At 37.8% G+C, this 23,465-nt stretch overlaps 1 protein-coding gene across 2 annotated transcripts in view; it reads left to right on the top strand.

Annotated features, from left to right (window-relative positions):
• Window positions 1-23,465, top strand: part of LOC145672034 (neprilysin-1-like) — a 134,105-nt gene that overhangs the window by 87,402 nt on the left and 23,238 nt on the right. For both annotated transcript variants that reach the window (XM_081741239.1, XM_081741237.1), the window contains exons 6-9: window positions 5,338-5,517; window positions 10,597-10,808; window positions 15,437-15,653; window positions 19,933-20,115. In XM_081741239.1, the coding sequence (XP_081597365.1) occupies window positions 5,338-5,517; window positions 10,597-10,808; window positions 15,437-15,653; window positions 19,933-20,115 (792 nt within the window). The remainder of the gene's footprint in view (window positions 1-5,337; window positions 5,518-10,596; window positions 10,809-15,436; window positions 15,654-19,932; window positions 20,116-23,465) is intronic.

Below are 23,465 nucleotides of genomic sequence, written 5' to 3'. Positions count from 1 at the left end.
GCGTATTTAGGGGGGTGGCTTCCGGGCTTAAGCCCCCCCGAAATTTTTCTTAGTATAGTAAAGTAAATGAAATATCTTGCAGAATTTTCACATTTCCAGGCAAATCCCCCCCCCCGAAAGTTAGCAAAGCCCCTCCCGAAACAAAATCGTAAATACGCCACTGTTAAAACATAACAATAGATCCAAACCACAAGGTCTCCCCATGGGAATCGACCCCAGGTCTTCCGCGAAAAGAGGCATACGCTAACCATACTAGCCAGAAGAAAGCTCTAAGAAACCGTTTACTGGAGAAAAATACCCAAGGCAGCAATGGTTAGGGAAGCTCTGAAGCAGCGTTGTCTTTCGAAACAAGACTTCAGGTTGTCTCTTCTCGTAAAAATGATATGAAAGTGGTGCCTTGTCTCGGAAAGTATCGATGACGTCATTAGAAGAGATCTGTCTCACCACGAAAGTATACTGTCTCGTCTCGTGAGTATCCTATTCTCAAAGTGTATACCGTATAGCTAGGTAAAATACAGGACAAAACAAACGACCAAAATCGTCATTAGTTTAGACCTGTTTGTCCTGTATACACATTGTTACATGGCGTAATTGTTACGTTCGATCAGCGGTGTTGTTAAAATTGGAGAAAACCATAAGCGGTTTCATTCCGTAAAATCTTCGTAAAAATTGCAGGTCGCAACGCAACACAAATAATGCAATAAATAATTATAGGTGTTATTCCAACTATCACAAAGTAAAACGCAAATTTTGCTATGCGTTTATGCAAACCTTTACGGAATGTGGCCCAAGGAGTAGTGTTGTAATTAGCCAGTACAAATTCGATTTTCAGCGGTTCAAAGGCATTTCAGCACACTTTTTGGTAAAGACGGAGCAGTGGAGATGGTACAGTTAGAAGCACAGGAAATGTCACAGAAACTTGAAGTCCAACTTAGGAACAAACTCTTGCGCCGTGTGCTTATGAATTCCGAAATACACTTTTCATCGACTAATTACTTCTGGTATTCAACCGAACTCACCCCTTCTCCACCTCTCCTTCTCTAAAGCGGTGTGTGACGTAATGTACTCTTTCCATTCAGACGAAAAGAAAAAACAGGAAATAGTTTACAAGGTTTATACCTCTAAAACCGTTTCTTTCATTCGTTTGTTCTGAAATGCCTTTCTAGAGATTGAATAAAACTAAACGTCACATATTCTTTCCCTTCTTCAAAGACTGCATATCACATCAACCTAGGAAGATGCTCCTTGTGAATTCTATGGAAATTGTTAATCATGGCAGTAGATTTTGTGCTTCCCAAAGTCTTTAATAAGGCGCAGAGCTCTAAAAACTACTGACAGAAATTAGTGTTATTCATTTCTTGTCAGTAATTGCAAGCAAATGTTCCAGTTGGCGTCATTTGGGCAGGACAGAAGGGTGTAATTGCCCCCTCCCTTGAGCTTGAGAAATACATATTCTTTGATCAAAGGTGTAGTAATATAATTAAAAAAAGCTCGCTCCCAGCTCGAGGCAAGTAAACTTTGTGGTGGACAAACACCGTGAGCGTGGGTTCTCCCATTTCCTCCCACTTTTTCATTTCATCATTTCCTTCATTGCTTATTGTCACCGTCTCCTTTATCCTCCTCGCATAATCGTGGGACGGAAAGAATGCGTGACGTTTAGTTTTATTCAATCTCTAGAAAGGCATTTCAGAACAAACGAATGAAAGAAACGGCTTTAGAGCTATAAACCTTGTAAACTATTTCCTTTTTTTTTTTTTTTTTCGTCTGAATGAAAAGAGTATATTACGTCACACACAGCTTAGAGAAGAAGAGTTGGAGGAGGGGGTGAGTTGGGTTGAAAACCGGAAGTAATTAGTCGATGAGAAGTGTATTTCGGAATGCATAAGCACACGGCGCAAGAGTTTGTTCCTAAGTTGGAATTAAACTTTGTGTAACATTTTCCATGCTTCGAACTGTGCTGTCAGTTTTTCTGTAAATAAAAGAACAAATATCGAACGATCATGTTCACAAAATGAGTGTGGACTGCATACAGAGCCATCCATTTCACGGGATCTCATTCGTTTAACTATTTGTTGTATGTGTCTGTTAAGGATTGTATCTTCATGTCACAGCTTTGGATAGCTATTGTCACCAAATCTACAGGTGCTGATATACTAGCTTTGTCTGGAAAGAATTTTACTATCGTCTTAACCAAGATCGTGATTTCAAATTTTATCAGTGGGCGAAGGAAATTTTCCGTGATGTAAGAATTTCATGTTTTTGAAGTGAAATGAAATGAAATATTTAAGTTTTACGTCCCACGATCGTGTCGGCCAGACTAAAGGAGACTGTGGTGGTGAGAAATCAATGAAATGGTGGAATGAAGAAACGGGAGAATCCCGAGAAAAGCCACGCCACCACAAACCCTACTCGGCGCGAGCTGGGATTGAACGAAGAACCCCATGCACCAGAGGTGAACGCTCTACCACTGAGCCACCGCGGGCCTTCAAGTTTTTTTTATTTGCATATTAGTGTACAATGTACTAAAATACATGTGTTTGTAAAACTCACGGGAAGACGATCCCTTTCCCCAAATGACGACCCTGGTCTGAATAAATCGCATAGCACGCTGCTCCCACATTGAATAATTGTGATTTTTTCAAATGTAATAAAGTACGAGAGTTTCTTCCCATCCGTCTTTTTCAGGTGAGCTTTTCTGAATTATTCAGTTTCTCTGTGGTGGATGATACGCAAAACAACCTCATTCATTTGTTATTAACCTATATATTCAAGTTCTTAGTATATAATAGAAATTCCGAATTTTTGGTAGAGTCAGTTAAATTTTCTACTATATTTGTCTTATTTAACCATTATATAACTTCATTTTCTTTCATAAACTGTATCCATAAACTGTAAACTGTATTAATGGCTTATGACCTCTCTCTGAGAAAGCCGGTGCAAAAAGATATCAACATAATGGGAATACCCAAGTATTGCACCTCAAAATCCTTGTGGTTTAGTAACATTGAACATTCACGCATTGCCTCTAGTGTTACGCATGAGACTACAAATCAGGTTTTCTCGTTTCATCTTGTGAGTTATATACAGTCCGCAGCAAAAAAAAAACCTGCAACATGAGCATGTAAGTTTATTGTGAAACGACGAAGTCTTTTGCTCCAAAATAAGTGTGCAGGGGAGGACGCCGAGGTTTCTCCTGGCGTGATTCGTGCCACTTAGACGTTATGTTGATTCTGTGGGTTGTTAGGCGTAGATTCCCAATAAACTTACATGCTCATGTTGCAGGTTTTTTGCAACGGACTGTACAAATCTCGCGTAGATTTGATTCTCGATTAAGTATTTCTTGTCTTGTCTCAAAACTTTTGTCGTCCTGTTTTCTAAATTCATATCCTGATCTTTTCCTAAATTTCATCCAGAACTTATCAGAATACCTCCTCGTAACGAGAGGTCATGAAGGGTATGATATAACAAAATTCAAACCATATAGATTTCATTTGATTTTATTTTCAGTTTGGACCTTTAGCTTATGTGAGATCTGAACTACATGAGCTCCTGCTAGAGATCAAACCCGGATCTGTCATGTCACAGACGCGTACACTAACCGCTTAGCCAGGAAGAAACTTTTAAACTATATTTATTATTGGAGTATGTGTAATGTCTTGCGTATCCTTAAACATTGATAAATGCTTTCCATTTTGTTCAACAATCATTTTACCTAAGTTTAATACAGTACTTTGAGTCAGGTAACACTGAAACAGTGCTTGACATCTAACACTTAAGTGAAATAGTGTAGCCTAAAAGAGTTGTGAAATTTCTCGTCTGGACTTACTTGACACCTTGATTCGAATTTGAAAAAGTACTACTCGTCTCATTTTCGAGACGAGACAAGGAGTTTCCTGTTTCGTGGGCAATTCTGCTTGCGACCATTTTGCTTGTGGAATGATAATGAATAGTACGCGAAACGGTGTTGTACTGATTTGTATGTTCTAAATAGGGTGCACGTTGTTGGTGCAAAATATAAATTTTCTTCGATTCTCCAGACAAATTATGGGTATATGCTTTTAGTTCCAATAAGGGTACCCAAGGAATGCAGTGTGATACACGTATCCACAGCAACGGTATCCAAGAAATCATTAGCGAAGATAAATAGTGAATGGAAACAACTTTGTCACAAGTAAACTTTGCTAATGACAGTAAGGGCGACCACGCTAAATGTTTAAATTTTGTGCAGTAGATGTCAACTGCTGCTGGATGTTTGCTGACATCTAGTAGCGCAATCTAGGATTCTACAAATTATACACTTTAATTTCGATAGTTGAAAATGTTATATACCTGTAGATAGCCGCCGTTAAAGTCTGTATTACCCATAAAGATGATAAGGGATTGTACGGCCGAAATAATTACTCTAGCTATCTACGGTAAAAACCAGAATTCAAAATTCGCATTCGTTCAAGATTTACTGTGATCTTACTACTAACATTATATTCTTATAAGGCCTACTAGCATCGCCTACTAATATATTCTTATAAGCAGTAAGGCTAATGCGTCCTGCAGAACTAAATGAACGCCGAACGACCTGTATCTAGCATCACAGTACACTGACGGATGCAGAACCTCAAAATCAGCGGTCGCCGTTTCTAAACCTCTCATCATCACCGAAAACGCGATAGTAAGAAAAAACAATGATGCTGAGAACACAAAGCAAGCACCACCAACGATTGTAAGAGTAATATTGTCTCCAATCTGTCATCATTCTTCTTGTTTTCAATAACCCCAGTCTGTGTACAGTGGACGCCCAAAGAAGATGTGTTCTTCCCAAATTTGTATTTGTACTCTAAAATTGCCATTTCTTCCTCCCAAATTTACCACTCTCTCCCAAAATTACCATTTCTTCCTCCCAAATTTACCACTCTCTCCCAAAATTACCATTTCTTCCTCCCAAATTTACCACTCTCTCCCAAAATTGCCATTTCTTCCTCCCAAATTTACCACTCTCTCCCAAAATTATCATTTCAATGAAAAATTATATCTCCGAAATATTCTCATGGGGCGCAACCTGCTCCCTAAAATTCGCCTTTGAGCATTCTTAGTCTTGGTTTTGGTATAATATGATGTGCAATTCCTGTTAGGCATGGACTTAACAAAAGGAACAAATCATATGTGTTTTAAATTTTATTCGCAGGCTGCTGTTGGTCTGCGAGTTACTGTATGGTTATCACTAATTTATATAATCTAAGTTCAGCCTTCTTTATACCCCACATTCGTTTTAGCAACAATAATAGCTGTAACATTTAATGGTAAATTCTTGATGTTTCAATACTAGTGTTTTCTTCAATGCAGCTGGACCAAATACTGCTGGCCCTTCCAAGCAGAGATTACTACCTCATGTCGGACAGCGAAGTGAATTTGATGGCGTATCACCGTTACATGACGGAAGTAGCTGTGTTGCTGGGAGCCAATAATACACAGGCAGCGGAGGAACTGGCACAAGTCATTCTGTTTGAAACAAGACTCGCTAACGTAAGTAACCATTTCAGATATTTCAGACGTTATTAGTCCTAGACCTAAAGTTCTGCCATTGGTTAGTCTTAAGGAAAGCCAAATTCTTACGGAAAAAGAGTTTCATACAGCTTCAGAAAGCACCCTATACAATAATTAGACTGGCTGCACATTGACCAAAGGGAAAACAACGAAGCCCAAGCAGTGGGTGGCAGGAGAGGGTACATGTTCGAGTGAATATTCGTTCTGAAGTTTTGTTGCTTTGCCCACAGAACTGTACTTCGAGTCGGCTGTCCATTCTCCTGTCAATGTGCGGCCGTCTTTAGTAAGCTTTTCTTCTTTTGGCTTGTACCCATACAGTTAATTTCTTTAGTGATGTAATTTTCATTAAGATCCGCCACTACAACTAACATTTCATTACTTTGTACACTAGAATTAATTTGTACACTTTCTACACTAGCATTACTTTGTGCACTAGCACTAATTTGACAAACAAGGAAATCGTAACTACCAAAATTAGTACATGAGTATAATTATACAGTACATAGTACTGTCAAAAAGAAACCTGGTGATGTTAACAAAACCAAAGGACGATATAACAAAGTGGAGATCAGTTCTCAGCACAGCCCTCATTCAAAGTATAGTCGGCGATTACATGAGTGTTAACAGGATAAAAGGGATATTAGAAAAAGTATAAACTACTAATTGGTCTACAGAGATATTTACGATTGATAAGATGTTCAGAAACAATCCACTTTATTATCATCTTAAGGACTCCAAAGATGATCAAATAATAGGTACATTCTATGAGCAAGAGCAAAGAAGATAAAATACACGGATGTTAGTTGAGAAAGTCTTGTGTAAGAATAGAATATGAAGTCTGTGTTAAATAGCTCGGTTTTGATAGTTCATATAATAGTTGGCTTCAATAAGAGGATGTTATTGTATAATAGAAATGGTAGTGGTTGCAGTATGATTGTCCATCGACTTGGTAAATTGTATACATAGGAAAAGTATAATTTATTTTTAACAAGTATAATTTATTTATTTATTTTCATGACTTTCTGGATATATGATTGCATTTTGTTTTTACAAACTGATAGTTCTGTTCGATTAAACATAGGGAATATTGTTTTGAAGTCGATAACATGTTATATGAAGAGAAAATCCTGTATGTTATGTTTGTAACAAGATTTATAGTGCTAAGATGCTTGAAAATATTCCTTGCTATGTATGTGGTAAGTGCATTGCAAATGGAGATTTTTTTAACAAAATTAAAAATACCAATACATAAAGAACTGCAAAAATATAAATTCATTGTTGATAATGTAAAGCTAACTCAAATATCAGTTAAGTAAATTTCATTGATAAAATTGTTTTATAATAAATCAGCATTAAAAAGGAAGCTGTGCAATCCAATACTTCTGACAATACAATGAGCTATTAAGTTATCTTCGACAATATGACATTTAGCTTACATGTTGGCAGGCACGTAGCCAAGGGTGGGATCCGAATCCCCCCTTCGAAACCAGAAATGAGAAAAGTAAGGAAGGATGAAACAAAAAGAAATTAGAAAAAGAAGAATCACCGTTAAAAAGCTACAGCAAGCTTGTTTATTCTTTCTTGTGAGGAGATTGCAATACATTCTGACGAATGAGCGGGACATCCTGAAAAAGTCAGGGAATTTGAAATTTCTAGAAAAGTTACGGAATTCTCAGAATTTCTGCTGCTAGTCAGGGAAATATCTAGCTTTCGACAGCATAGTTTTGTAAGAGTGTGGACATTTTTATCATAATTTTTCGTTATCGCTTCTTTGCAGTATCAAACATGTTGTTTCAAAAACAGTTTTCTACTGTTCCTTTAATTTGTAATTTGGAACAGACGGTAGTTGACGGAATAATGAAATCAAAAAGGTTATGTGGAAATAAAGCTCTGTTAGGATTTGATTCAACAGAGAAAGGAACGCAGATATTATAAAATATTTTGCAAGACATTATTGAATATGTACTTTTTATAATAGTTGAGGTCATAATGAAAGGAAAATTGTTATATTTGAATGAACAAAGGAAGGAACGTAAATATTGTAAAATCTTTTTCAATATTTTTTTTATTCTTTTACTCGAGATTTCTTCATAGTTTGTTATTAAAATACTTACTAACATATCTTTATTTTATTGTCCTAACAAACCAATATACTGTAGGTTGCCAGTAAAGTAGTTTAGACTGATCGAGGTCCTGGGCCTTCAGTATTTCATGTCTTACCCTCCCCCCCTCCCATATGTCGGCTAAATGAACCGACATATGTTCCAATAAAAGAGTTTAGAATGATTGAGCTCCCGATGTCATTGGACCACAGTATTTCATGTCACAAAGTCCCCCCCCCCCCGCTTTCTGAATTCCTAGCTACGTGCCTGATGTTGTGATGTTGGTTATGTTAAAGATAAAAAAAAATACGGGGATATTTTTAGTACACAAGCTCGTAATTTTAACAAAATGAATGCCCAATTTGAGGAACATCCCAAACTCTATATTATAAAACTAACAAAAGAACAATTAATGGAAAACCTCAATATTGAATATAGAAAAGTATATAAAGAGCAATTAGTATAAAGATTAGTAAAGAATCCAGAAACAGAACTTAAAAAATTAAAACCTACGTCACCAAAGACTTAGAAAAATATGAAATTTGATATTATTATGGCTGAGCTATGAAAATAGAGTAAATCAAATTAAGTACCAAAATATTGGAGGTACGTAACTAAAAATGCATTAATAGATTATATTCGAAAACAAAACAGAAATTAATTTGTCAATTTAGAATTTAATCATTATGATTTTTAAAGACTCGTGAAAGGTATTCGCCTCCTTTTAGTTCATAAAGTATTTAATTCAAAACCGCTGAAAGATGATAATTATTATAATATATTTAACTTATCAAAAGTTTGTCAGGCAAATGTTACCACCATATCTGAAGAATCTAGCACAGAAAATATACAAGATAAAATGGTAGAAATTTCTTATGATAGTAGACTTGTAACTTGGGATTTCTTATGATAGTAGACTTGTAACTTGGGATATTATTGATTGATCTAATTTTTTTCTGTTTTTGTTTCTAAGTTTTGAGTTTTACGTCTCGCGGTTGTGCCGGCTAGGCTAAAGGAGAGACGGTGATGATGCGAAATGAATGAAATGGTGGAATGAAGAAAGTAGGAGAAAACGGGAGAACCCCGAGGAAATCCACGCACTCTGTGTTTGTCCACCCCAAAGATCACTTGGTGGGCACAGGGTTTGAACCCGGGACCCCATGCACCAGAGGTGAACGGTCTACCACTGAGCCACCGCGGCCCACTTTTTTTCTGTTCCTTGCAATTAATTATAAGTAATTTGCATTTTTTTTAAAAAAAATACACTTCTGGTGATTTAAACAATTACTAAAATTCAACGTTACAATTTGTCTCATTGGTTTTATTCTCAAAATATCTCCATAGACGACGCTAACTTTCGTCACAAAAATCATGTTTCTATCAGTCTTCAAAAAATATAATCGATCAAAGTTTGGATTGCATTTTTTTTTTTAGACAGTCTGTATAAAGTAAACTCATTATGAAAGAGCAAAAAACATTTGACTTCACTTCATTTCAAGAATATCAGAAAAATATTTCACTGGTTAAATAAATGAGCTAAAAACTGAAGATCCTGTAGAGACGCAACCTTTAATATCGTGTTCCAATCTAGACTGTTGAACGGTCGAGGGGCATACTGAAAGTCGTTAGCAATATTTTTTCACAACCGTAATCTTTATTTGTAAGTGAAACCAAGTATGTTATATCAATCTACAGACCTTTCTTTCACTTTTCCACATAGTCTCTTTTTTTGCACACATTTTCCCCATCGTTCTGCAAGTTTGAAAACACCTTTGCGATAAAATTCCGTTCCAGCTGCCCGTAAACTGCTTGCCGAATATCCTCCATTGTCTCTTAGCGATGGTGTTACATCTGTTCCTTCACAAAACCGAAAAGATGGTAGTCGGAGGGTGACAATTTGGGGCTATAGGGAGGATGTGGAAGTGTTTCCCGCCCAAATCTTCTGATCTCCTCCATAGTAGCGATTCGAACGCGCATTATCCTGTTAAAGGATTATCTTTCCTGGATATTTATTACGCAAGGCATGACGGAGCTTCAAACGTGTCTGAATGTAGTGGGTAGAATTGATGGTTTGTCCAGGCTTATGAAAGTCAACCAGAATGCAACCCTGTGCATTCCAGAAGACGCTGTCCATAACTTTCCCTACCGATTGCACTGTCTTCGCTTTCTTCGGTGGCGAATTCAAGTGGTGCCATTCCATACTCTGTCGTTTTGTTTCAGGTTCATAATGATAGAACCACCTTTCATCTCCATTCACAATACTGGTCCAAAAGTAATTACCTTTATGTCGAAATCTTTGAAGAAGGGTTTGGGCAATTGTTAGTCTCTGACGTTTGTGGTCCTCGGTTAATAAACGTGTGACCAAACATGCACGAACCTTCTGATAACCTAAGCTGTGAATCATTTCTTGCAGCACACTATGTCCAACACCAGGTTTTGCAGCGATTTCATTCACAGTGATACGCCTATCTCCCCTAATCAGCTCATTAACCCTTACCTTGTTGCTTCTGTGGAGGCAGTTCGTTCCGTGGAGGCAGTTCGAGGGCGCCCGCTACGAGGCTCATCTTCGTCACTCGTCTTTCCATCCTTAAAATGTTTCACCCACCTCCTAACACTGCTGGCACCCATGCACACATCCTCAAAGGGAAGCTGCAGTCTGCGGTGAATTTCAGAAGCAGATTGGTCCTCTTTAACAAGGAATTCAATCACAGCATGCTGTCGAAACGAAATATCGCTGCCCGCCATTTTGGAAATCCTGCCTGTGGTCACGTGCTAGCAACAAACAGAGTCAACGTCTGGAAAGAAAGAAAGAAAGAAAGGTATGTAGATTGAGATGATATACTTGGTTTCACTTACAATTAAAGATTACAATTGTGAAAACATGTTGCTTACGACTTTCTGTATGCCCCTTGCGTTACTTTTACAGCGTTAAAACTGAAAATTTCTTTCCTTTAAGGCAACATCGCCGGAAGCTGACCGACAGGACATGAGCTCCATCTATGTCAAACTGACGATAGCAGAGTTGCAACAAGAAGTTCCGGAAATCAACTGGCTGGAGTACCTCAACAATTTCCTTCACACCAAAATCAATGAATCAGAGCCGGTTGTAAGCTACGCCATGCCATACTTGAGAGAAATGGGGAAAATACTCATGGAGACAGACCGAAGGTAAGAAAACATATTAAGAAATGAGAGTACCGCAATATCTTTAATACTAATTAAATAATCTGTAGCATCAGTTGTGTTTCCATAGAATAGAGTTCCTAGAGGCACTAAATTTTGAAAATAAATAGATCTCTACCAGATCTAAACCCGTACGGAGCCGCTTTTCGATTTTTGGCTTGAGAGGCGTTTAACGAGGAATCCAAATATATGCATAAAAGGAGAGTATAAATCCCCGGAACGACGCATATTAATGTCAAATTCACATTTTTCGGGGTCACTGAGATGAATATCTAAAACCGTTTAAGTCCAAACTTATCCCCCATCGTCATGAAGGATGAGAGTTGAATAATATGCCCCAAATGTCCGATATTACTATCGAATCACTAGCGTGCGCAGGACATTGGGAATGTGGGTGCCAGATATAAAGTATCACCATATGGAATGTTGTCCTCCCCCCTTTCCCGTAAGAAAAGATAGCGTCATTGCACCCGACGCTGCGTCGGCGACGCACGGCACAGATGCAGACGGGAAATAATTTACACGTAATCTCTTCTCAGTTTGTAATAATTCTACATAAAAAAAAGTTTGTCTAATGTGGGTGCCAAGGCACCCACGTTGCGCACGCCTATGTATCGAATCCATAGTTTTCTGGATTGCTAAACTAATTGGTGATAACCTCGATGACATTTAAGTCCAAATTTAGGCAAGAAGAGACATGCTAGCTAGCCAGGTCGACGTTGCTCTTCGCTGTTGATTTTTTTTTTTTTTCACTCATATTGAAAGCAGTACCGTTATTTCAGGTTTTGCCCGGGGATAAGGCAAGATTGTCCACCGGTATAAGATTTTCACGTTTTAATTAGTAGGCCTACATTCGCCTATACAATTTATTACAAAAGCATATGAGTCTCCAATTCAAATGGAGATAATTGACCCCTACCTCCTCAAATGACCTCCTGATTGAAAAGGCTAACATCGAAGGCAGGCCTGTATCCAGGGGGTCTAGGGGGCTTCCCTCTAAATTTTTACTGGCTCCTCCTAAAATTTTCACGGTAGGTTTGCAAATGATTATGATTATGGTGATGAACTATAATATGGTTGGATCCCCACACACACACACACACACACACATTTTGGGCTAGATACGGGCCTGATCGAAGAGTTGTTCTTCTGCATTTATTTATTTCTCTTATTTCTTCACTTTCAAATGTGATATATTGCATAAACCTTATCTTCCCCGTGGGATGAACGGGTATTTTAGCTAGTATTCAATAAACCAGTAGTGAGATCTCAACTTTTGCCATAGATCATTTCACGATGTGACTTAAAGGAACTGCAGGCTTCGAACTATGGACATGCAAGACCTTAAACCTAGAAAATCATTTAACAGTTAGCTAAGTGTCAGCTCTGAATATTTGAATTAACTAAATAGCGTAGGGTATACACCGATCCCCACAATTCTAGTACTGGCATTCCGAAGCTCCGTTTCAGCTTCTTGACGGACATTATGGGATCCATTTAAAATAAACAATTTGGATATAATTAAATCGTTCACCGCCATAATTATTTTTTTGATGAGTTGAGTTGATTTTGAATTTAACGTCCTGTTCAGCAGCGAGGCTATATGAGACGTGGACCTACTGATTAACATGGAATCCGAACCACATGAGCTGCCAGGAATCGAACCCGGGTCTTCCACGCCAAAGGCGAGTACGCTAACCGCTTAGCCACGAAAGAGCTCTTTTTCTCATGAAGTAAGACAAGCATAGAAAAATATGTGAAAGAACATTCTGCCGGGGAAGGTGAGTGAGGTCCTTCAAATTCACGAATGTATGGATTCCATAAGTGAATGATTTCAGTAACCCAGCCGTAGTTTGAGGACACAGACTTAAGACTTAAGCCGCCGTAGTTTTTAGAGAATAATTTTCATCCATTATGCTCGGTCAGATTGTGGTCATACCGCGGGGTTCAGTATCTCATGGTGTTTGAACATCTTCGGCCACCATAAAGGGGATGTGAGCTTTCCGACACTGGAGATAGCAGAAGACTCCCACTTAAGCAGCAGCTACAACCGGTCCATTGTAGTCATTGACGTATCCCATTACCTGTCTTCTGAGAGTTCAGTATGTCAGAATTACGGAACGAATTAAAGGGAAGGAGTGACGGTATATATATGCAGGGTGTCTTAAAAGTCCTCTGACATAGGGTAACTCTATTATTATCAGAGTTACAACAAAATGTAAGAGGAGATACCGATATTATCTTTTCAATCTAAAGTGAAGGATTTTTTTTAATAGACAAGCCGTTTGGGCTGTACACTCTTTATGTGTCCAATGTTAAATGAAAATGCAACGTTGCCGTTTACCTGGACCCACAACATAAGTGAAGGAAGTTACTGTCTTTTACGCTAACGTGTCGATAGCCAGCCCCCATGTCAAACAGTAACTTCCTTCACTTATGTTGTGGGTCCAGGTAAACGGCAACGTTGCATTTTCATTTAACATTGGACGCATAAAGAGTGTACAGCCCAAACGGCTTGTCTATTAAAAAAAAATCCTTCACTGTAGATTGAAAAGATAATATTTGGAGACAGTATCTCCTCTTACATTTTGTTGTAACTCTGATAATAATAGTTACCCTAGTAACCGTCAAGTCATCAGCAATAATGCGTTCCTTCAACTGCCTCCCCTCCCTTCTTGCTAATTCCCCTTCCCTATGTCCCTATGTCCCTACGAGGGTATTTTCAAAAGCTTCCAGCCTGACATTGAAATATCATGTCACTAGTAATAAGCCGTTATAGAATATAATGCCATCCATGGAAGAAATAATGGATCGGTTTTAATTGTCGACCTGCGTCAGTTCGTTGTATGAATAATTGAGTCAGCCGCGTTGCGTTGAGCTTTTACAAACTGCATGAAAATGCTCCACTCCACACACGACTTTTGCTGCCAAGGCTACAGTGTTATGAGCTTCTACATCTTGGCTGTGGGGTGAGTGCTAAATCTCTCCACTATTTTTCACTGGAACCTTGGCAATAACAGGCGTGTGAGATGGGGCATTGTCATTCTCTGTCAAGCTCAATGCACGGAAGTTGATTCAAATGATTTCCTCCAACGAAGTGACGCAGTTAGACTACATTATTTCTTTCAAATAAGGCATTTATATGTCTTGAAGGGTTATTATCAGTATTACGATATTTCAGTCTGAAATCAGAATTTTTTGAAAATATCCTCTTAAATGTGTTTTCTGACATCATATACATTGTTCAACTGAAAATTATTGAATTTGACATGATGACTGGAGTTTAGTCTCACTTTTCAGCACGGAGGCTATGTAAGATGGAATCTAGAGTTTGAAGCGGGATCCGAACTAGTACTCTGGTTTGTATCCGAGAAAAGTATTCCCACCAGAAATCTAATTAGGAACGGTGCGTTCAGAAAACATGAATATTAGTTACTTGGCAAAACGAAGGGACAACTGATTTTGTGTTTGAACATGTTAGATAACTTGTAAATTGCACTAACTGGTCGAATGACAAAATGAAAGACTCACAAACGGAATTTCTCAAACATCGTGTAATCTGAGATCAATATCGAAACCCTGAATCCTTAGAGATGAACGCTTTAGAAGTCAGCTATGTTAGCTCATGCAAAGCTCTCTGTCTAATGATCATACATGGTAATGTACGATAGAGAAATAGTTCAAGGGTTTTCTCCCACCTTTTTTGTGATAAAAGTTTCCATACGGTTAATACAGTGGATTACAAATGAGTAATGTATCTAATGATCTTTTCTTCTATAGGTTACCCACAGCAGCGAGTAGTTTTAAGGGTTGTTAGTTAAGAATGGCCTTGCCCGATGTAGCTGGGTTGGAAGTGCAAAGATATAGTTAAAAGAGTGTCTCCCACCCAAAGCACATTGAAGAGATATGTAGGATGTGATTAATTGGTTACTAATCTCTCCTGCCGCTGTGAGTCCTCTTTTATAGTCAGTCTTCGGAGGCGGAGCCTATATAGGGGATGAAGGGGTTCTCTTCGTGACTTTTCGTGTCCTCCTCGTATTTCATCGGAGACGGGATTCGTTGGCTGCTTGATGGTGTTTGTGCTAAAGCTTGAGTGTTGTTTACTAATATGAGGGAATATTGCAATATGCTTCGTATGTTTAAGATTTTAGGATTTCCAACTATGATATACATATGTATGGGAAGTCTTATAGAATTGCTATTCCATAACTATTTGCTTGAACGTAACCCAAAATTTGCGTTTTAGCTTCCGATAATAGGCATAGCAGTTATAATTAAATTTTTCATGTTCCGCAATTCAGTATGCTCCGCAAGGAAAGTACTGAATAAAGCCTCGTTAGTTTGTCAACAGGTATCAGAATCAAAATGGTCACAGATAGCGAGATGTTTTGTAATCGATTCATCGTTGGAAAAATTGATTCCCCTCTCTTTCCCTGTCCCTCTATTAAAACAGGAAATAGTAGACTTATCAGTTTCTGTTTCAATATTGGAGCCATATAAGTCGGAAGGCTATTGCAGATTCACATTGTGAACTGATTCTCATTTGTTTTATAGCTACGTCCAGTTACGTATAGACTATTCTGTGCTAATACTATTTTTAACTTTTATTTTAGGATAATCCACAATTATGTCTTATGGAGAGTTGCTATGGACATTTTGACTCATATGATTGATGACTATCAACAAAAGAAAATTGAATTCCATAAGATTTTGTTGGGAGTTCGTTCGGAAAGGAATCGTTGGAGCCAATGTGTGGAATGGACAAACAAAAACCTTGGAATGGCTGTTGGAGCACTCTTCATACGAGACAATTTCAACCATGAGAGTAAGGTAAGTCAACTGATTGTTTATTTTTTACACTTGGGACAACTGAAAGATTATCAGAAAGCTACGTTGGACATTGCATCACAAGTCTCTCTTTTCAGCATCTACCGTGTCTCTGTAGATGAACATGCCCTCTGGAGTGTCTTTCATGGGGCAACCAGGGCTCCTGGGTGTCAGTGCTAGAGGGGTGCAAAATGTCATGGAAGAAATAGCAACTAGGCCCTATAACAGTCGCTTCGTGCATGTTATTTTATTCTATGTCAAGTTAACACTTCCAAAACTTTCTGCTTCTCCCATAGAGTTCTTTACGCTCTCTGTATGGAGCCTAGAGATGTGATACTACAGCTGACTGAACAACATGACATTAGACTTCTCAAATTCGACAAGAACACAAGAAGAGCACTGTTAACTAACTCGTTACGAATAGAAATAATACCCTAGCCCAGGGACGCGCCCATCCGGGGGTCCACCTGGTACAATTTCCCATTCAAACTGTTCTAACTCGACATATATTTTTCAGGAGCACGGTGACCCTAGTATGTAGGGCCCTTGGTTCGCTCTCAGCTCGCGCCAACTGGGCTTTGTGGTGTACAAATATCGTGTTCGTAGGTTATCTTGGAGTGCAATTTCCTCCCACTTTATTCATTCCACCATTGCATTCATTTCTCGTCATCGCCGTCTCCTTTGTTGCATTGGACTTACTTCTTCAAATTAAAATACCAAAATCAATTGGGTAGTCTTACAAGGTGTGTTCAATATGTTTTGCACAAACGGTTATAATATTGTTATTAGTTGCAATATGACGATGGAATTTTAGGTAAACATATTTTGGTCCTTTGGCTACAAGATCATATTACTCAATGTGACCTGCATGTGCTTTGGCGCATCTCGCCCATCGTTCTTCGCACTTTGGTAAAATTCAGGATCCCGACTTTCACACTACTGTTTCACACAAGAAATGACGGCCTTGTCTCTCTCGAATGCTTTTCCTCGCAGGAGAGCCTTCAGACTACCAAACAGAAAGAAATCTAAAGGAGCCAAGATCAGACTATAAAGAGGCTGAGGAACGACTTCCCATCCCATTTTCATGATTTTCTTCTATGTCATCATGGCTTTGTGAGGCTTGGTATTGTCAGGATGGAGTTTGATTATCTTATTTTGCAGCTCCGGTCTCTTCGTCTGGAGAGCTCGTCGTACTTTATCCAGTGACAAGCAATAACTCTTCTTGTTAATTGTGGAGCCATGTTCCAAGAAGTGTATGAAAATGAAATCACATTGATCCCAGAAAAACTAGGCCATAATTTTCAGGGTTGATCTGGAAAGTGGAGGTCCTATGTGTGATCCCCATAAACAGGAAGCAACTTCCTATGAATTGATGTGGTTGATTCATCACCGGTTATGAACAGAAATCCCATTACCGACCTTTGTCAGACCCTGATATCTACTTCATTGTCCAGCGTACAATTAGTACCATGTAAATATATGTTTTCAAGATACCAACCAGGTGAAGTGTTCATTGTCCAACGTTTCGGGAAGAGACATTGCTCTCATTTTCAGGGTTAATATGAAGAGACAGGCAGAGGAATTGTATATATATATACTATCTGGACCGGACAAGGTAGGCTCTGATTGGTTGATAGATTGTCCGATCAGTCTGAAAACTGGATGTGGTTTTTCGGTGGCTGGGGCTTTCTGATTGGTTGGTGCATTGGCCAATCAATTACTGGCCTGATGACTGGCTGTGACTAATCGCTAGCTGCTGCTTTCTGATAAAGAAACTCCTGGTGTTACTGTGTTTATAGTCAATATCCCTGTTGAGATTGCTGCCTTCTTTCAAAATTGCTATGGCTTCTTTTATTTTCTATCTCAATATCCTAGACTTCCGAAAAACATAGTGGTTTTTTAAAACGAGATGGCATGCCCTTCCTTTTTAATATGTATCTCAGTTCCGACTTGTCTGCTTGGAGTTTTATATAGTTTCCATGTCCTTTATATAGTTTCCATGTCAATTGTGCTTCCAGTTTCTCGAATATAAGCTTTACGACAGTTAAACAGAATGCGGTAAACTCGCGGTGTTCTGGGTCCTAAGCTATATTTCAGTGGTCGTAAAAGCGCTCTGAGTTTTGCTGAAGGTTTGTGGATTGGTTTTGTTCCGTGTTTGGATACAGTCCTACTCAATTTCCCTAACAATTTACCGGTATATTGTAGACAGGTGATTTCTTCTGTTTCTTCTTTCGGTGTAGGTATCATGGCTTAAATTGGATGTGGCCCTTTTCAGGATCCTCACTGCCCAATGCCACTCAAGCTATAGCCTTTTTGTAGGAAAGTGACCTGTAGTTGCTGAAGTTCAGCTTGTAGGCTGTCATTATTGAAGATAGCAAAGGCTCTGTGTACTACAGTGTTAATTACTCCTAGTTCCTGAAATTTGTGGTGAAAGCTGTTAACATTGAGGTCAAGCTACTGTCTACACTATGTCCCAGGCTTCCGTCGGATTTTCTTCTGATTAGGATAAACAAGAACGGCAGGCAACTGTATTTTTCTAATTCCATGTGAACTTCATTCTTGTATGATGCCTAGTAAGGAACTCCAAGAAGGCTTCTAGTTTCCATGGGGAAAAAAAAATATTCAACATATCTATCAAAATCAGCTATCTTTAACGGGGCAGATTGTTAAACTTGATGTTCAAATTTTTCTATGAAAAGGTTCGCAACGGCAGGCGAAAGTGGTATTCCATTGGAACCGTACAGAAAGTAAGTGAATGTAAGTGTGTGACGAAATAAATGTACGATGCCTGCTAGAAATTGTTTCTCTAAAACGAGTGTCCTGAATTGGTGCTTTTGTGAAGAGAGAGACAACATCAAAGCTGACTAAAGCTGGATTGTCACTTTACAAGAATCTTGTAGCTGTCATAAAAGAAATCTTGCAACCTTACAATATTTCTCCATGTAAACATAGTCTTGATGGACATTCAACATTTTTTTCATCTTCCAAGGAGTCAAACCATGTGCAACTTTCTGGGTCGTCTTGCTTGCTACTTGCTATCGCCCTCCCAGTAACACAGTTTCGCCGCTTCCAAAACAACGGAATGTTGAAGGGGGAGGGAAAGCGCGCCAAATACACGCTTTTAATGAAGAGATTCACTATTTGTCCACTAGAGTGCAGTGCTGCATGGGTGGAGATATCTTTCTTGCTTTCAGAAAATTGTAATGTGTAAAAAGTAAATAGAAAGATTGGCTTACAAGAGTTTTAAATGACAGCTACAAGATTTTTGTAAAGTGACAACACAACATAACATATCGTCAGCAGATAGACGTATTTTCTTCAAAGTTTCTACGAAATCTATTGAGTTATTGACATGATGTTGGCCCACTAACGGCTGTAGAAGGAACGTCAAATATTTCGCTAAGCGGCAAGTTGGGCTGCTTATTGCATTGACAATTGGCCTCAGCGGGACGTCGGTCTTATATATCTTCGGTAGTCTATATACGCGGGAAGGCTGACTTCCGTGTGGCAAGAGCTGTTTGTGTAAAAGATTTGAGCCCTGTCAAAAATGAGATGTTAAGGTTGAAAGACATGAAAAGGAAATAAAATTATGCCTGGTGAGATCTCAATGGATAAACACTAAACATGAAATGCAAGAATTATGACGGGATCAAGGGGTCGTACTCTTCTGTAAGTGGATTATAAGTTCACTTTGTTTGATAATACTTATTCAAAATTGAGTTGGAGTTCCTTCTGAACGTTAACTCATTGTTATGGTTCTGAAAGTTACGATTTTGAAAGCAGCTTTGAACCATGGACAAAACCTACAGCAGTAATGTTGATACAAACCAATTACATGATAGTATTTTCCTTTATTTCGCGCTTCAAAATTTCAGGGCCTCAAGAGTTCGTCGATGTTATCGTGCAGTATAGTAATGAAAGCGTGTGACCGTCCCATACATCCACCCGAGGCGGCAGTGGTAATTTTTGGAATTCTGAAGCTGGTATAAATCAGTGTCAAAACACCTCAAGGAAGATCATCACTATTGTCTCAGGAAAGATGATTGATATGTTAGCGTTTCTCAGAGGAAAGCATTTATTTTTATACATTTTAATGTATCTCAGTAGGGATCATTGGCGATCGGTGGAGATAATGAAATTGTGTTTAGTTTACATCAAAGGAGAGCGGATGTTGTGTGAATAAATGTCTCAAAACATAGATACAACATATTTTTGATTAATGATGATACTAACATTTAGTTGTATTAAAAACATCTGTATGTCTTTTTGTTTTGTTTGTCAGGAGACTGCGATTGAGATGATCCATAACATCCGCGAGGCCTTCAATGAGCTTCTGTCAGAGAACGAGTGGATGGACGATGAAACGAGGGCTGTTGCCAGAGAAAAGGCTGATGCCATGAACGAGAGGATAGGCTACCCAGAGCTACTCACAAATCCAGAAGAACTGGCCAAGGAGTATGTTATGGTAAATGACATTATAAGCACTGCATAATGAGAACATGTTCACTGTTACTAGGTCATAGAGATTACGTGTTCCAGTACGTGGTTGGTTTCATTCTTTTGATAAATGATATGAGAGTCATTTCATAAATCATGGCAATAATGCTACCAGAGGTGGCTTTAGTGGGTAGGTCCGGGCTTACCTAAAAGTTTGGAAAACATGAACATTAAAAAGGTAATATATTTTACGGCAAAAGTATAAAGCCAATACATTTATTTTAAAAAAGCATTGTTAATTATACTATATCAATGATTGGAGATTATTTAATAAATAATATCAACTACAACTGCAAAAATATTCGTTGAAGCTTTAGTTTACAGAAGCAAAGCTAAAACCAGAGGGTGAAGGCCACCATAGACGTATGTGTATATCCAAAAGTGTCAGCCAATATTTCCTACTGTCATTATTCAAGAAAATATTGTAAGAATTATATATGCACATGAGCAAGGGAGCAGACCTACCCAAAATTAAAATACTAAAGCTGCCTCTGCGTACAATAACCTCAAAAAAAAAAAAAAAAAAAAAAAAAAAAAAACTATAATTCACTATACAGTAGTGTCATTCAAGACATTTTAACAACCGGTTCTATGATTACTATATTATGTTGACTTAGTATCAATATCATTACTATATTATTATGCATTTGTTTATTATTATTATTGTTATTATGTATTTCAATGATACTACTAAAAATGACTAGAATTAAGGGATATAGCATTCTTATATTGACACTCTGTTCGCAAAATTTGCCAGCTGTTGATACAAGTTTAGAGCTAGGGAAGAGATCTAAGTAAAGACGATCGTTACAAAAAGACCACTGTTCGTAAACAATATGACGAAACTATAACAAAAGAAATTCTGACCAAAGCCTCAACACACACTGTATTTTAATCTACAGTATAATGTGTTACAGTTTCGAACATGTATCATATACTTCATCAGACATTATATAAACACTGATGAAGGATATGGTAGATATCCGAAACTGTAATACATTATAGTTTAAAATACAGTGTGTGTTGAAGATTTGGTCAGTATTTCTTTTGTTGACATAGCCATGGACAGCGGCGCAAATTTGTCTTCAACATTGGGGAGACGAGTAAGACCGTTCCCTTAATTTTTTTTCTATTTTTTAAGCGATGTTCAAAATATTTATGAAGTTGAAAAACAATGCTGTGGAGGATCAGGGAAGCAGAGTTGTCTCCAAAATTGGGAGGCAGGCAGATTTGAGGCTTATTCTGGGGAAACATCAATTTCTTTGTAGTAATCGGACACAAGTCTCACATTTCTCTCCAAAAAAGACTTTCAAATCGAATTATTGGGGGGACAGTTCCCCCAGTTCGAAGATTGAAGGAGACATGTCACCCTCCCCCAGGGATTTGCGCCAGTGGCCATGAATAATGTTATTATGGAAACTATAACATAGTGTTTGCCATTTTCGTAACAGCAAATGTCCCGTCCTAAGTCATGCGATTTCCTGATTACATGCAAAATTTCCCACCAACTAAAATAGATATTCCTTTTGTTCATTCAAACATAACGGCGACGCCTGTGTGAGTGCTGAAACACTAAACGTCAGGAGAACATATTTTATCTGCTCCCATCAACGCAATGCAAAATTCGCGTTTCTGATGAGAAATTAAACATCTGTTACAGTAACGGACTAGTCTGCCCATCGGTAGAATTACATTTCCATTGTTAAATGCTGTAGAAAATTAAATTATTATATCTCAACTGCAGCATGTCTAAATTCTGTCTTGACAAGCAGGAAAGGAAAAAGATATGTACTAGATTTTCAATAATAACACGAAAACGTTATCATTATTATTATTTTGTAAGTACTGGAACTAGAGGTGGAGAGACAATTTTGACAACTAATTAGGGTGAATCAGCTAAATGATCTCACTGATTAATATGTTTAAATATCACAGGAAGATACTTCTAAATACCATGATCACTGCTTATATGCATCTGATTTCTCAAAGAAGCTGGGATAATATAAAATAGTAATTGTGAGAATCCATTAAAAATTAAGATAAGTATGGCCATTTAAAATTAGATACTAACTTTTCATCCATCCTATGTATACCTTCCACGTACTAAGCTAATTTGCGTAACCTGGCCTAGCCTGTCATAGCTACGAAGAGATATTTTGTACACACTCATAAAATCAAGTTAACTTACGTCACCGAAGTAAAATATGTGATTGCAAAGTTGGATTCATGCTACACACAACTTATTTTTTTGAGTTTTCTGTAGTATGCAGGGGTAAAAGTGGATCTGAAAAGATAGAGGGACGCTTGACGACACGCCGTCTCCCTTGACTATCTGTCCCCATTGTATTTTTTTTTTTTTAGAAAGTGAGGGGACGCCTCAGGTATTTTCTGGAAGTGGGGAACGACGTTCCACCGCGTTTCCCCTCACTTTTACCCCTGGTAACATGACACTAAGGCACTATACAAATATGTTTTTAAAAGTTACAGCTTGTGATAAACATCTCGATGGTTATGCTAACTACACGACTTTGTAGCACTGCAAAAGAAAATAAATGGTTTTGCAAGAGTTACAAAGGATGTCTAGGAGTAAATTATCACTTGCGTCATTATAAGTAAAACTGATACGATTCCATGATTATGAATATGAAAATACTACTAAAAAAAAAACTAATTTAGTTAGGAATGTGAATTGATTAAATATGAATATAAATATTTAATATGAAATTGGTGAAAGAAAATATTATGAAATTAAATGTTTTATTTAATTAGAAATTGATGACCTCGGTGCAAGAAGAGGATAGCTCCAATTTTACCTTTGGTTCAGGATTGAAACAAAATATCGTTAGAAACCTGTTTACTCTACTTTAGCCTCCAAACGTTTTGTAAAGAAATGTAGTATTATAGGGATGAAATTTCTTTGCAAAAAGTTTGGAGGCAAAAGTAGAGTAAACAGATTTCTGACGATATTTTGTTTCAATCCCGAACCAAAGGTAAAATTGGAGCTGTCCCCTTCTTGTACCGACGTCTTCAATTGCATTAATTGAATATGTATATGAATATTTAAGATAAAACTATGGAATAAAAATAAAACTATAATAAAAGGAAATACAATGAAATTAAACATTTAACGTAATTGGAAATGTGAATTGGCTGAATATAAATGTGAGTATTTAAGGTGTCAGTTTCGTAAATAGCAATAATTATCATATTTATTTTTGTTCTATCTGTATAGTGTCATAAGCTTGTTAGATTTTCAAAATGAATGTTGGAAAAGTCCGGAACCTACTTAATTGATTAAGATGCGAACGAAGACTTAAG

The sequence above is a fragment of the Thermobia domestica genome, chromosome 15, assembly GCF_964235325.1.
Source record: "Thermobia domestica chromosome 15, izTheDome1.hap1.1, whole genome shotgun sequence".
Classification (NCBI taxonomy): domain Eukaryota; kingdom Metazoa; phylum Arthropoda; class Insecta; order Zygentoma; family Lepismatidae; genus Thermobia; species Thermobia domestica.
This window is presented reverse-complemented; position numbering and strand designations above follow the sequence as displayed.